Source organism: Oryctolagus cuniculus, chromosome 4, assembly GCF_964237555.1.
Source record: "Oryctolagus cuniculus chromosome 4, mOryCun1.1, whole genome shotgun sequence".
NCBI classification, from domain to species: Eukaryota; Metazoa; Chordata; class Mammalia; order Lagomorpha; family Leporidae; genus Oryctolagus; species Oryctolagus cuniculus.
Window position 1 is genome coordinate 57,215,953 of NC_091435.1, and position 12,457 is coordinate 57,228,409.

General features: G+C 37.0%; 1 protein-coding gene across 1 annotated transcript in view; it reads left to right on the forward strand.

Annotated features, from left to right (window-relative positions):
• The window catches only part of ZPLD1 (zona pellucida like domain containing 1), a 43,405-nt gene extending 33,281 nt beyond the window's left edge, over positions 1–10,124 (forward strand). The window contains exons 7-10 of the mRNA XM_008267008.4: positions 1,498–1,669; positions 2,995–3,103; positions 8,916–8,945; positions 9,380–10,124. Of these exons, the coding sequence (XP_008265230.1) occupies positions 1,498–1,669; positions 2,995–3,103; positions 8,916–8,945; positions 9,380–9,555 (487 nt within the window). The 3' untranslated portion in view covers positions 9,556–10,124. The remainder of the gene's footprint in view (positions 1–1,497; positions 1,670–2,994; positions 3,104–8,915; positions 8,946–9,379) is intronic.
• Positions 10,125–12,457: the final 2,333 nt, after the last annotated feature.

Genomic DNA, 12,457 nt, shown 5'->3' on the forward strand with positions numbered 1-12,457 from the left:
ATTATTAATTTAAATGTGAAAACTACAGCTCAAAAGTGATAGAATAAAACATACAAAATGACTCTAAAACTTTAGAATATGGAAATAACATTCATCTCATATATAAGAATTTGAAAAATAAGGTTTTGAAAACTTAACTCCATAAAACCAAAACTGTACACACACCACCCCCTTGACACATACATGTATGTACAGAGTAATGTCTAAAACAACTGCAATGCAGAACAATTTACAACATATATAACAAGCCAAGAAGCCAGGACTTGTGTCTCTCAATGCAAAAATAAATAAATACATTTTTAAAAAGTCAGGAAAGAATCATAAAGAGAAAGGCCAACAACACGATAGAATTTGAGAAAATGATATAAACAATTTTAAGATAAATAAGTACAGATGGCTTTAATTTATATGAAAAGAGAGATAATTCATTTACTCTCAGAAAAATGTGAATTAAAATGTTAGAGACATCATTTATTTTCACTTTCCAAATAGGGAACAATAGAAAGTGTTATCCTAACACTGTTGATATGGCTTTGGAGAAATAAGAATTGTTATTATAAATGGCTGGTAAAGTTCAAAATGGAACATATATAGAAGATAATATGGTAATACCTATCAAATGATCCTAGCTATGTATTTGACAGATGACACTGTACGTATTTAAAATTATGTATTACAAGTCTATTCATTATTGCTTTAAAAATTTATTGGAGAGCTGACAGAGAGAGAGCTCACATCTACTTGTTCACTCTCCCAAATGCCCAGAATAGCTAGGGCTGAGCCAGACCGAAGCCAAGAAACTGGAACTCAGTCTGATTCTCCCATGTGGGTGACAGGGACTCCAAAACAAACCATCACTGCTGTCAGGATGTATATTAGCAGGAAGCTGAAGTCAGAAGTGCAGCCAGGATTTGAACTCAGGCACTCTGATTTGAGAGACAGGTGTCCCAACCAACATCTTAATTGTTGCATCAAATGCCCATCTTTGCTGCTAACTTTTAAAAAGGTTCAAACAGTGTAGACAGAAGGCTATCATTTGTTTAAAGAAAGGAGGATAAAATAAGAGTATATTGCTTTTGTATCTATTTTCCAGTGCCTCAGGAGAATGCAAAAATAAGTGAGATCACCTCCAGCAGGCTTGAATATAGACATGTATTTTGAAATCTGTGGAAAAAGATGGCAAAGATAAAGGGAGGCTTTTTACTTTATGTATTTTATATTACTTAGATTTTTTAACCTTATGAAAGTTCATCTCTCCAAAAACTTGACCGTAATATTATAATCAGAAACTGCTCTGTTATAAATTCTATGGTCCAGGTTACTCTTGTCATTTCTACTGAATTAGCATATACTTTTATTTAATAGATGTAACATGGCATGGTTCTGTTAGCTTTTAATGGAATGGGGATACCCTTAATACTGTAGAAATTAATTTACAAGTCCCAGTAGGTTGGTTCTCTCCAGTGATGTCCTGTTTTCACATTTCCTAAAATACAGCTGTGACAAAGACCCTCAGACTACTGTTATTGAAAATGGCAGAAGCCAGCGGGGCCGATTCTCTTTTGAAGTGTTCCGATTTGTGAAGCACAAGAATCAGAAGATGTCTACTGTCTTCCTGCACTGTGTTACCAAGCTCTGCAGAGCTGATGACTGTCCCTTCCTTATGCCAGTACGTTTTCAAGCAACTTTATTCTAAATTGTTGAATTGACCTAACCTGAAAGGGTATCAAATGTCAGGAACTAATTTCTATACAGAAAGTAGATATGCATTAGGTCTAAGAATTTGAAATATAATTTATTCATTCATCCAGTAAGGACTTATTTAATGCCTACTTTGTGCCAAACATTGTACTGGGGATATAAAGTTGAAGTATTTGTGAATTCTGAATTAAATTAGCTTATCCCTTAGGATTATGAGATAATCATGAAAGGAAGCAAGGCAAAAATTGTGTAGTGCAAAGTCAAAGACATATATTGGCTGTAGTAAGAGGCAGTTCTCACCACTATGAGAGAGATGGAGTAAAGATTGGGAGATTTGGGGGAGGGAATGACCCAAGCTGTGGTTTTGAAGATGTAAAAACCCAAAAAAGGGATAGTCAAAGTGTGAAAGACATTTCCTACTAAAAGCTGGCCAAAGTCACAGACACATGACACAGGGTAATCAAGGATCTTCTAGTTCTGGTGAGGCTCTGGAGCAGTGTAAAGGATGATGGGAAAGCCTGGAGTCGGGGCTGGGCTGGTGCTAAGAAGGACCAGATGGCTCAGCATCCTTGGATTAATAGTTAAAAGCTGTAAAAGTTGTGTCTCTGAATTGCATTCAGCCATCATTGAAATGCAGACCCATTTAAAAATAAATAGAAAAAAAAAAACTGGATTCCTACCTGGTCCCTAGGATCCACTGATAATAACTTGAAAAATATGCAGACTAATCTTTAAATCTGAGGTAGATTTAATATTCATATACATGGATCTCCAAATTTTTTTCACTAAAATACTCAACTTTTATTTCCATTTCCATGAACTTTTTGAAGTCTCCTTGTGTGTTTACATTTATGCTGCATTCATGCATACATGGGAAGCTTCGCTTCACAGTCATTGATCTGTTTGATACTTTCTAGCTCTATCAGGTAGGAGTCCACATTACCTTAGGTCCGTGCTGGCCAACATTTCATGCAAGGATTTATTAAAGTCTTGAGAGTTACAAAAGTGGAAAAGTTTGATAAACACAGTTATTTCTTTTCCAGGAGAACCACTGAGCTATGTAAATTAATGAGGCAGTGCACAATTACAGCGGGAGGAAATAAGAAATGTGGCCCAGACCAGGATGAGAAATACTGTAGCAGTTATATGCAAAGTAATTAAATAAATGCACAGAAGGAAATGAATAAAATTAAACATGTGGTATCTCTTCCAAAAGAATCTGCTTTCCAAATGGCCATAAAGAAACAATTTTGTGCTGGTGTGGAATTTCATTTGTTTTCATTAACACCTCAGATTTGCAGCAACAGAGAAAGGAGAGATGCAGACATGAGGACGACTCGGAGCCCCCAGAGCACTTCTGGAAACGCCGTCCTCTCTGCTGGCCCTATCATTACTCGGAGTGGTAGGAGTGCGCCTCCTTTCCTATGCATAGTAATAGACGCTTACAAAAATAGTTCATTACTTGGCTTCTAATGAGAGCTCAAAGAGGTTCCCAGACAGCACTAATTAACTGGAAGACTCGATAAACTGCTAAGCAACTTTAATTTCACAGGGGTTTTCTGTTTACAAAACTTTTACTCAGAGGGCAATATTGCTCTTACCACAGTTCCCTTTTCACACACACACACACACACACACAAACACAAGTATGCTGTGCTGAACATACTTCATTACCCCTACGGTTCACTTTACCTTTCCATTCCCTGTTCTCTGCGGGTTAGGAAAGACCTATGTGGACTGCATCCGCTGGCTCCCGTGCCATCTAATTTCTGATTGGATTTGAGCACTAGGTGGTGCTGTCAGAGATGGGAGCACACAAACAAAAGTGAAGTTCACATGTTTCTGACCAGACAGTTCAACCCATGAAACTATCTCTGGGTCCTGGAAACACACTCCCAACAGCCCAGATCACTTGACTTTCTTTTGTGCATTCCCTCCATCTTTGTGAGTCATCCTACTGAATTCTCCTTAAATTTTCCAGTCTGAGTACCATGTTTCCTTCCAGGATCCTGTGTAGTACAGGCTTCCATCTGACATACTCATCCACACTCCTGAATTTATATGGTCTAATGCATACAACTGCTCAGCTACATATACTCCCATGTATACAACTGCGTGTACACACATGTGCCCACGCACATCCACACCAGCTTCACACAGGGATATATATTTAAGTCTATGTGAAACAGGACGTCGAGAGTTGAAGACAGATGTGCAGGGTAAACAGCACTGAAACTGAAGTCAGAAAACCAGTTCTAGGTACAGCGTTTGTTTTAGCGGGCTGTGACTTGGGATTTTGCATTTCTCTACGCAAAATTTTCTACATTTTGAAAAAAGGAATTTTAAAAATTAGGCTTTGATATTTTCTCTATAGTTCTAAGTTATTCTCAAAAGGAATAATACTTCTGTTTTGTATTGTAAATTAATAATGTTTTCTCTATTTTATATTAGGGTGTTATTATGTTTCAGTTAGGTTTCCTTTACTTTTTCTCCCACACTGACAGTCCCACAATGATAAAGCAAGTTTTACCTGAAATGGATGAACAAGTAAAAAGTGGTTGGGCCTGAAAAATCCAGGAAATGCTTTAATTATTCACTTCGTTGTGTTTGTGGGGACACAATATTATTTGAAAGCAAACTAATAATGAGTCTTTTAAATAATTCATACATTTATGATATAGGAAATTTCAAACTTAGTCTGTATCCCCTGAGTATTTGGCATGTGCTTAGAATGGTTTGAAAATGACTGGTCTGTAAAAGGCCAAATCTTATCTCTATTTAACTGTAAGAAATAGCTCAAATTACATTGAATAGAAATTCATTTTTTATAGCCAGTGATTAGGAATGTTTGTGGTTAGGCGCAATGAAAACAATTTTTCTTTGGGGTCAGTTTGCCATCAGAAAAACCCTTGAAAATGACCTCTCTTCTGCCTATCTTGAGTGGATGGCTTTTGCTTAATAACTGCCTTGCTTCCTTCTTACTTACTTGGGTCGAACTAAATTTATATATCGTAGATTTTTTAAACAGTTTATTAGTAGAAGATAATTTTTAAAAACACCAAGAAAAGTCTAAGTTCTGTAAACCCTGGAAACATTTACCAAATAGAAGTTCTAATTCTAGCACAATTTACCCAGTTATCCAGGCTTATAGATTTCACCCATCTGGTTGCTCAGTATGTCCACGCCAAATCTTCCCAGAGCTAGCACGACATCTCTGATGTCATGCCTGAATTACTTCCTTTCCAGTTTCTGACCTGTTTTCCTCAGAGATGTCACTTATTCCCCAACACATTAGGGTTGTCTCTGAGTTCCCTCAGGTCTTTCTCCCAGCAAAACCCTAACAGGGAATGAGTTCAACATTTGGGATCCCCCTGAGTCATTCTCATTCTCTCTGGATTTATTCTTTCATATCTTTGATAAACAGCAGTAGGAGGATCTTTAAGTTTTGGTGACTATGGTGGCCTCACTACTAAGAGGATCATGTATAACTATGTCTACATTGTAATACTGTAACATCTGCACAAAAATAAATTCAATTCCATAGGAACTTAGAACTCAAGCCATGTCTACCCACAGGCAAATCCTTTGAAAACTTTATGTTCAGCTTAACTACCAGGGCTACCCTCTTTCCTTGGTTTCACTTTATTTTTACCTTAGGTCAGCTGGAATTTATCTCTTTAGGTTCTGTGGCTGATTTTATGTAGACAAGTCCAATTTCAGGCTTGATTTGCTCTCTTCAAAGCTCTCTGATACTTGAGAATTTTGCTCTATTTACTCATTGAACCAGTCCTTTTCCCTAGACATCTGGCTTAGGACAAATTTAATAAACTGTTAAATTCAGAACTCTTGTTTTATTTTCTAATGAAATCAAATCCACTGTGGTTATCTTTACCTAGAAATATTAATCCTTCTGCTAGACAACATTTTATTATCATAGGGCGTAATACTGGAAATTGTAAGATGATGCATACCAGGAAACAATAACATCTGAATGTTTTGTGTCCATAAATTCCTTTGGAGAAGCCCAGGCCAAATTTTTATTTCAACCAGTATCGTTGAGTTTTATAGGTAGTTAATAATTCATTTGAGGTATTTACTTAGCCCCCACCTGGGAATGGCACTCTGCTGTGAAATGGAAGTAGAACAGAAACCATGCCACAGACTTTGACCTTGGGAATTATAGAGTTCAGACAAGCGACAGACTAGGACAGTGAGGACAGTGAGGAGTAAAAAGTCTGAAGGTTTTTAACTTGAAAATGCAGTCCACTTTATTACATAGATGACTAAAGATGTGTTACAAAGTGGTTTGTTAGTGCTAAAAAGGGAAACATAGTTAGTCTGCATAATTTGAGGGGGCTTCTAAATGTTCATGAAATAATGGAATGAAAAGATAAATTTAGTTTGTGCAAATATTTTTGAAATCAATGCATAACTTTTTCATAAGAATTTCTATGAACCTTTTAAGATTCCTCCTGTGTTTCCACTGTTGTTCATTTTTTCCATTTATTTTAATTTTATATGAGAGAAAAGCAGTGAATGGCGATTTTTTATTTGCAACTTCTGGCTTTCAATGGCTGTAGTATTGTATTATTCCCTTTCTTCTATGTGTCCTCAGAGAGATATATAGTTTTTCAAGAGCCCACCAAGTTTAGTATTCCAACACATTTTTCCAATTCTAGAACGCTTCCTGTACTCCTTGAGCATGCATGTACATGTCAAAACCAAGAGGATAGGGGCTGGTGCTGTGGCACAGTGGGTTAAAGTCCTGGCCTGAGGCGCGTACATCCTGTATAGGTCCCAGTTCTAGTCCTAGCTGCTTCTCTTCTGATCCAGCTCTCTGTTATGGCCTGGGAAGCAGTGGAAGATGGCCCAAGTCCATGGGCTCCTGCACCCACGTGGGAGACCCAGAAGAAGCTCTTGGCTCCTGGCTTTGGATGTATTCAGTTTTGGCCGTTGTGGCCACCTGCGGAGGGAACCAGTGGATGGAACACTTCTCTCTCTGTTTCCACATCTCTCTGTAACTCTGTCTTTCTAATAAATAAAATAAATCTAAAAAAAAAAAAAAGACTAAGTGGATTTGAGGGAGAAATTGAAGTATGTGATGACAGAAGTCTCCTGGAAAAATGTCCCCTTCACCTTTCTGAGCTGGACACAGCTTTGGTTTTTTTGTTTGTTTGTTTGTTTGTTTTGTTTTTGATTACAATAATATAAAAATTTGAGGATACCAGATAGCAACCAGATAAAGCAATTATCTTATCTTTATTCACTACCAAATCGAATTCCAAACAGTAAACACACATGCTTCAGTTTCAGCCTTCTGCTGAAGGTAGGGCACATTTTTTTTTTTTTTTTTCATCTATTTTTGTAGAGTCCTGGAAGCTTTCATTAGGCCACAGGGTTGTTTTGTCCCCACACAGGGAGATTTTGTACACAGCCAAGACCATGTGGGTGACACCTAGAATATTGTTCCCACAAGTGTAGGTGGGGAGTGTGGAGGACATTCTGACAGCTATAAACTCAGGATGTCAAAAGTGGTAGGGATATTCAATATAAATACTTTTTTTTCAAAGCAATTAAGTGTGATTTCAAAACAAGTTTTAAAAAAGAAATCTTTAGAACATTCTACAAGAGGTCATCAAAATATTCATGGAAAGTGTGTATTTTGAAAAACTTTATGCATGGATTTCAAAAAATTTTAAACCAAAATAAACTTATCATTTAATTCCATGTTCCATGAACTTTTAAAATTTCCTTTATATATTCCACTCCTGTGTCTGAGATAATTTTTGGGGTATATGGATCTTCTGGGTGAATGATCACAGCCCTTTCATCCTGTATATTTTCATAAGAAAGTATCTTGGAAAGTAGTGTTAATGGGAGTTTAGGATTCTCTTGAGTGTTCTCTAATAAAACCTGTGGGCTCTCTCTCTCGCTCTCTCTTTTTTTTGGGTCTTAAAATAATGCATTGCAACACTCTAAAGAATCTTGTGAGAGTGCCGTATTTAATTTTGGCCATTGTACTTCCAGATAAAATAACAGAAAACTCTTGTTGCTGCCAAAGCTCATATATCTGAAAAGAAATAGCACCGGTTATTTTATAATATTACACCAAGTACTAACCCTGAGTTTCATAGTTTGAGTTATTTATCTCCATAATCAAATATAGTTTCCATACATGGCCAGTTTATACTATTTTAGAAAAAGGACTCTGAAACCAAGTTTTGACTTAAACATATGTTTAATTTGTTATGGAGACTCTGACAGATGGAAGTTCCTTCATCTGTAAAATGGGGGTAACAATAACATCTCACCCATATGGCTATTGTGAGGATTAAACATATGAAACTGCATTTTATAAATGGCGTGGCATTACACATACACTAATTGTAATAATATTTATACAACAGAAATAAACGCACAATTGCACACATTTTATGGTTCAAATAACCAACATTTGCGGGCATTTACACATTCATATATTAATCACAAATATGAAATCCACTTGTTATACAAGGTCAGGGGCTCATAGAAATATAGATATTACACATTAGACAATAAAAAATAGGGAAACCAAGTAAATGTATTCATTTTATCTTTTATGTTTGCCAGGGAAAAGTGAATAATCAAGAGCTTCAGTTTTTCACTTAACAGATGCGAATACAATCACAGCGCCAGCACAGGAGTCATGATTTCCTTTCATTTAGCTATTAAGTGTGAATTTGTCTTCTTGGAACTTAAAATGATGTTTTTGCAGATTATGTTGGGCAAATTGGTGACATTTAAAATAGAGTGGTACTAAATAATGAATATTTCTCTATAGTAGAATAACAAATGGCAGGTTTTAGTGCCATAAAAATGTAATAGCTTTTAACAATCACTGCCCTCACTAACCTGACCGGAGTGATAATGATGAAACAATGCTGGCCAGAATGAATAGAGCACAGTATATTTTGTATTATCTTTACCAATGACAGCTGCAGGATATGGGTTTGGGGATGATAAAATCCAGGGTGTGTGGCACAGAGAGTGGGAAAACAGAATGGTTTAGAAAGACTTTCCATTCTTCCTCATGCAGCTTGTGGGTGAAGGTTAAGGGGAAATATAGGTTAAAATGTCAGTGCAAAGTAATGGTAGAGGCAGAATAAACAAAGGCAAATACTTGCTTGGAATAACAATGTCATTTTTATATTTCTTCTCCCCACTCTCGCTCCAAGATGAGACACCAACAAACAATTCACAGCTTGGTAAGATAATTAATATGTATGTGTGTGTGTGTGTGTGTGTATATAAAAGTGCTTTACTGTCAAATTTTTTGATGATCAGTTAGGAAACTGTAATCAACTAAGTGTAATGACCTATGGTTTTATGAATTTGTTATGTTCTAAATAATAGTTCAGTGATGATTTTTGAGTTCATATGAGATTTATTTGCCAATTTTTATATAATTTTTATAGTTTGGGGGTTTTGTTTGTTTTGGGCTGCCTGTGGGATATTAGACCTCTAAACCAAGCACTCCTTTGGATATTAGGTTCAATTACAGTCCAATAGATTATTGCATAATCCAGTGTCAAGCTGCTACTCTATGAAATGTTGGTGACAGATATTTTGTTGATAAAACCAGAATAAGATGAGCTAAATGTGATATTGAGCCTTTACAACTGTGTTTCATTGCTTGTAGGTTCTCTGAGTATGCCTGCTTTCCAGTTGAACACCGTCACCAGCGCACTGATATCGGGATTGGTCATTCTGGGCGTCATGAGCTTTTCCCTTCTCCTGTGCTCACTTGCCCTTCTGCACAGGAAGGGATCCACCAGTCTGGTGTTAAATGGCGTAAGAAATCCAGTCTTTGATTAACAGCAGCAGGTAGCTGCTCTGGGGGAGAAGGCTTCACTGACAATACTATATGTGAATACAGTCAGTGTTCCATCTGAATTGAATTTCAGCCAGAATTTGGTATTTGTAGGGTTGATAGATTCTATAGTATAGCTCATCAGCATGATTAGAGCTAAAGAATTTTGATACTATTGCTGTTGTTACCTAGGTATGCAGCCAGGTCTATTGTTATGGTATGAATTGGTATATTGACAATAACAAAAAATTCTAGACCTAGCTCTTATGGGATCCTTATATTTCATTTTATTTAAATTTATTTTGAATATCGCTTCTGGTGATAAAAGGTAGACATGGAAAAAATGGAGTCTGTTGTATTTTACCCCAAGCATTAAAGTCCAGTACAATGGCATTAGATTCACATATGTGGTCCTTAAATAAATTTTTTTATTCTATATAATTTCAGTTGTGGCCAATTTACGCGCCTGAGGTTTAACTACTCATTCTATGGCCTCTTGATTTTTTGGCTGTTTTCAATGTCTGAGGACATACATTTTAAAAGAAACTCCTGGAAAATGTGTCTTAAAATAGGACATCCAGCCGGCGCCGCGGCTCACTAGGCTAATCCTCCGCCTAGCGGCGCCGGCACACCGGGTTCTAGTCCCGGTCGGGGCGCCGGATTCTGTCCCGGTTGCCCCTCTTCCAGGCCAGCCCTCTGCTGTGGCCAGGGAGTGCAGTGGAGGATGGCCCTGGTGCTTGGGCCCTGCACCCCATGGGAGACCAGGAAAAGCACCTGGCTCCTGGCTCCTGCCATCGGATCAGCGCGGTGCGCCGGCCGCAGCGCGCCGGCCGCGGCGGCCATTGGAGGGTGAACCAACGGCAAAGGAAGACCATTCTCTCTGTCTCTCTCTCTCTCTGTCCACTCTGCCTGTCAAAAAAAAAAAAAAAAAAATAGGACATCCATTGGTGTACCAAATAGTGTCTAACTCTCAAAGAATATTCAGTGGCCCTAGATCATTTTTCAGTTGGATCAGAGCGCCTGTGTTCAGTTTTCTCCTTCTGGTTCATGTGAGAACACATGTTAACTCTCCTTCCAGGTAAACAGTTCAGCTGCTTTCACAGCTGTGTTTCCAGCAGGGAAGCAACTGTGCAAAGATCATTCTTAATTCAAGAATCATTACGTGGGAAAACAAACTATACTTGTGGAAGAGAACATTGTCACTACCACATAAGTTTAGTGTTCCTACAAAGGCTTTTAACAAGTTAGATTCCTTTTCTTAACAAAGAGGAAATTACTGTAGTTAATAAGAAATTTGCTGGACTCTCCATAAAAAGTGTTCCTTTATCTCCAGTATTTCATGTCAGTCACAAGAGTCTGGAAAGACCTTTTTTAAAATTATTATTATTTAAAGCCTTCTTTTTAACATCTTCTTGTAGGTGTCATAATCACCATGGAATAAGTACTATTTTTCTGTAATAGTAAAGTACAAGAAGCATCGACTATTTTATCAGTTTTGCCAAACATTTTACAAGCTAAGTTTTAAGCAGCCCATTTTCTTACAAAACAAAACAAAACAAAACAAAACAAAACAAAACCCTCTTCTTTATTGAAGAATCCACACAATTGAACAAATACTTCAATGACAAAAAACCCTAGCACATGCAGTTACTAGAAGTGGCATGTTGAAGTTAAAAAAAAAGTGCTGTGATAACTAATTTCTAATGAACATTTGGGACTTATTATTCTGTACTTATTTTACTGGATGACATGTAGATAATTATGTAATTTTAGATTTGTTTCAAATGAAATGCCTACACTATGCATTAATTAAATTAACAATCAAGTCAAAAGATACTTTCTCCAGTTTGCCAGACTATTTCGGAGTGTTTGTATTATGATGATCAGCTGTGTAATTGCATCAATTTTCTATTTCAGGGCATAAATACAAAGTCAAATGGGATCTGTAAAATCTCTGGATAACTTTTTGATACATAAAAAATTTAAATCTCTTAAAAAGCCAATCTCTTCTTTTCAGTGTAAACATCAAAATAACTTTGAAAAGACCATTTTGAACTTTATCTATGTTAATATGATTAACTGACCATGTTACTAATGTGACCCTGTATGCCCATGGATAGTACTGAAATATTCTGATTAATGTACTTTAGATACCTTAAGTGAATTGCCATTGATGCAAGGATTAAGTTCTGTGAATAGGACATTATACCATTGAAGCTGCTCTGTCAATTTGATTTTATGCTTTTGCAATGGCTACTGTTTCAGCTGTTGACCTTTTAAATTCTATACTCCATTTTATGGATCTGAATAATGGACATACATCATTTGGAAGTAACTGAAATCTCATTTTTTTGCTACCCTTTCATCATAAGTGAGAAAATCAGATCTACAATGAGATAAACCTAGCTTGTTTCATATGACTTTGTTTTTAAAATCTGTAGTTACATGTAATATTTAGGCATGGTAGATTTTTCTGGTTATTATAGTATGAAAACCTTACAAAATATGTGCAAATATTCCTTCAGTTTTCATACCTCAAACTGTTTTTTGCACTTCAGGGGTAAGGTCTGATAACATGTAAAAGATGATTGTTTAATAAAATAAATATAAATGAATATATTTAAACTGTTGACTTTTTTTTAAAGAAATATGTTTATCCTTCTTTCAAAATCTCATTGCTACTTTTGGGGCTGGGGCCGTGGCTCACTTGGTTAATCTTCTGCCTGCTGTGCCGGCATCCCCTATGGGCGCCAGGTTCGAGTCCCGGTTGCTCCTCTCCAGTCTAGCTTTCTGCTGTGGCCTGGGAAGGCAGTGGAGGATGACCCAAGTGCTTGGACCCATGCACCTGCCTGGGAGACCAGGAAGAAGCACCTGGCTCCTGGCTTCGGATCAGCGCAGTGCCAGCCC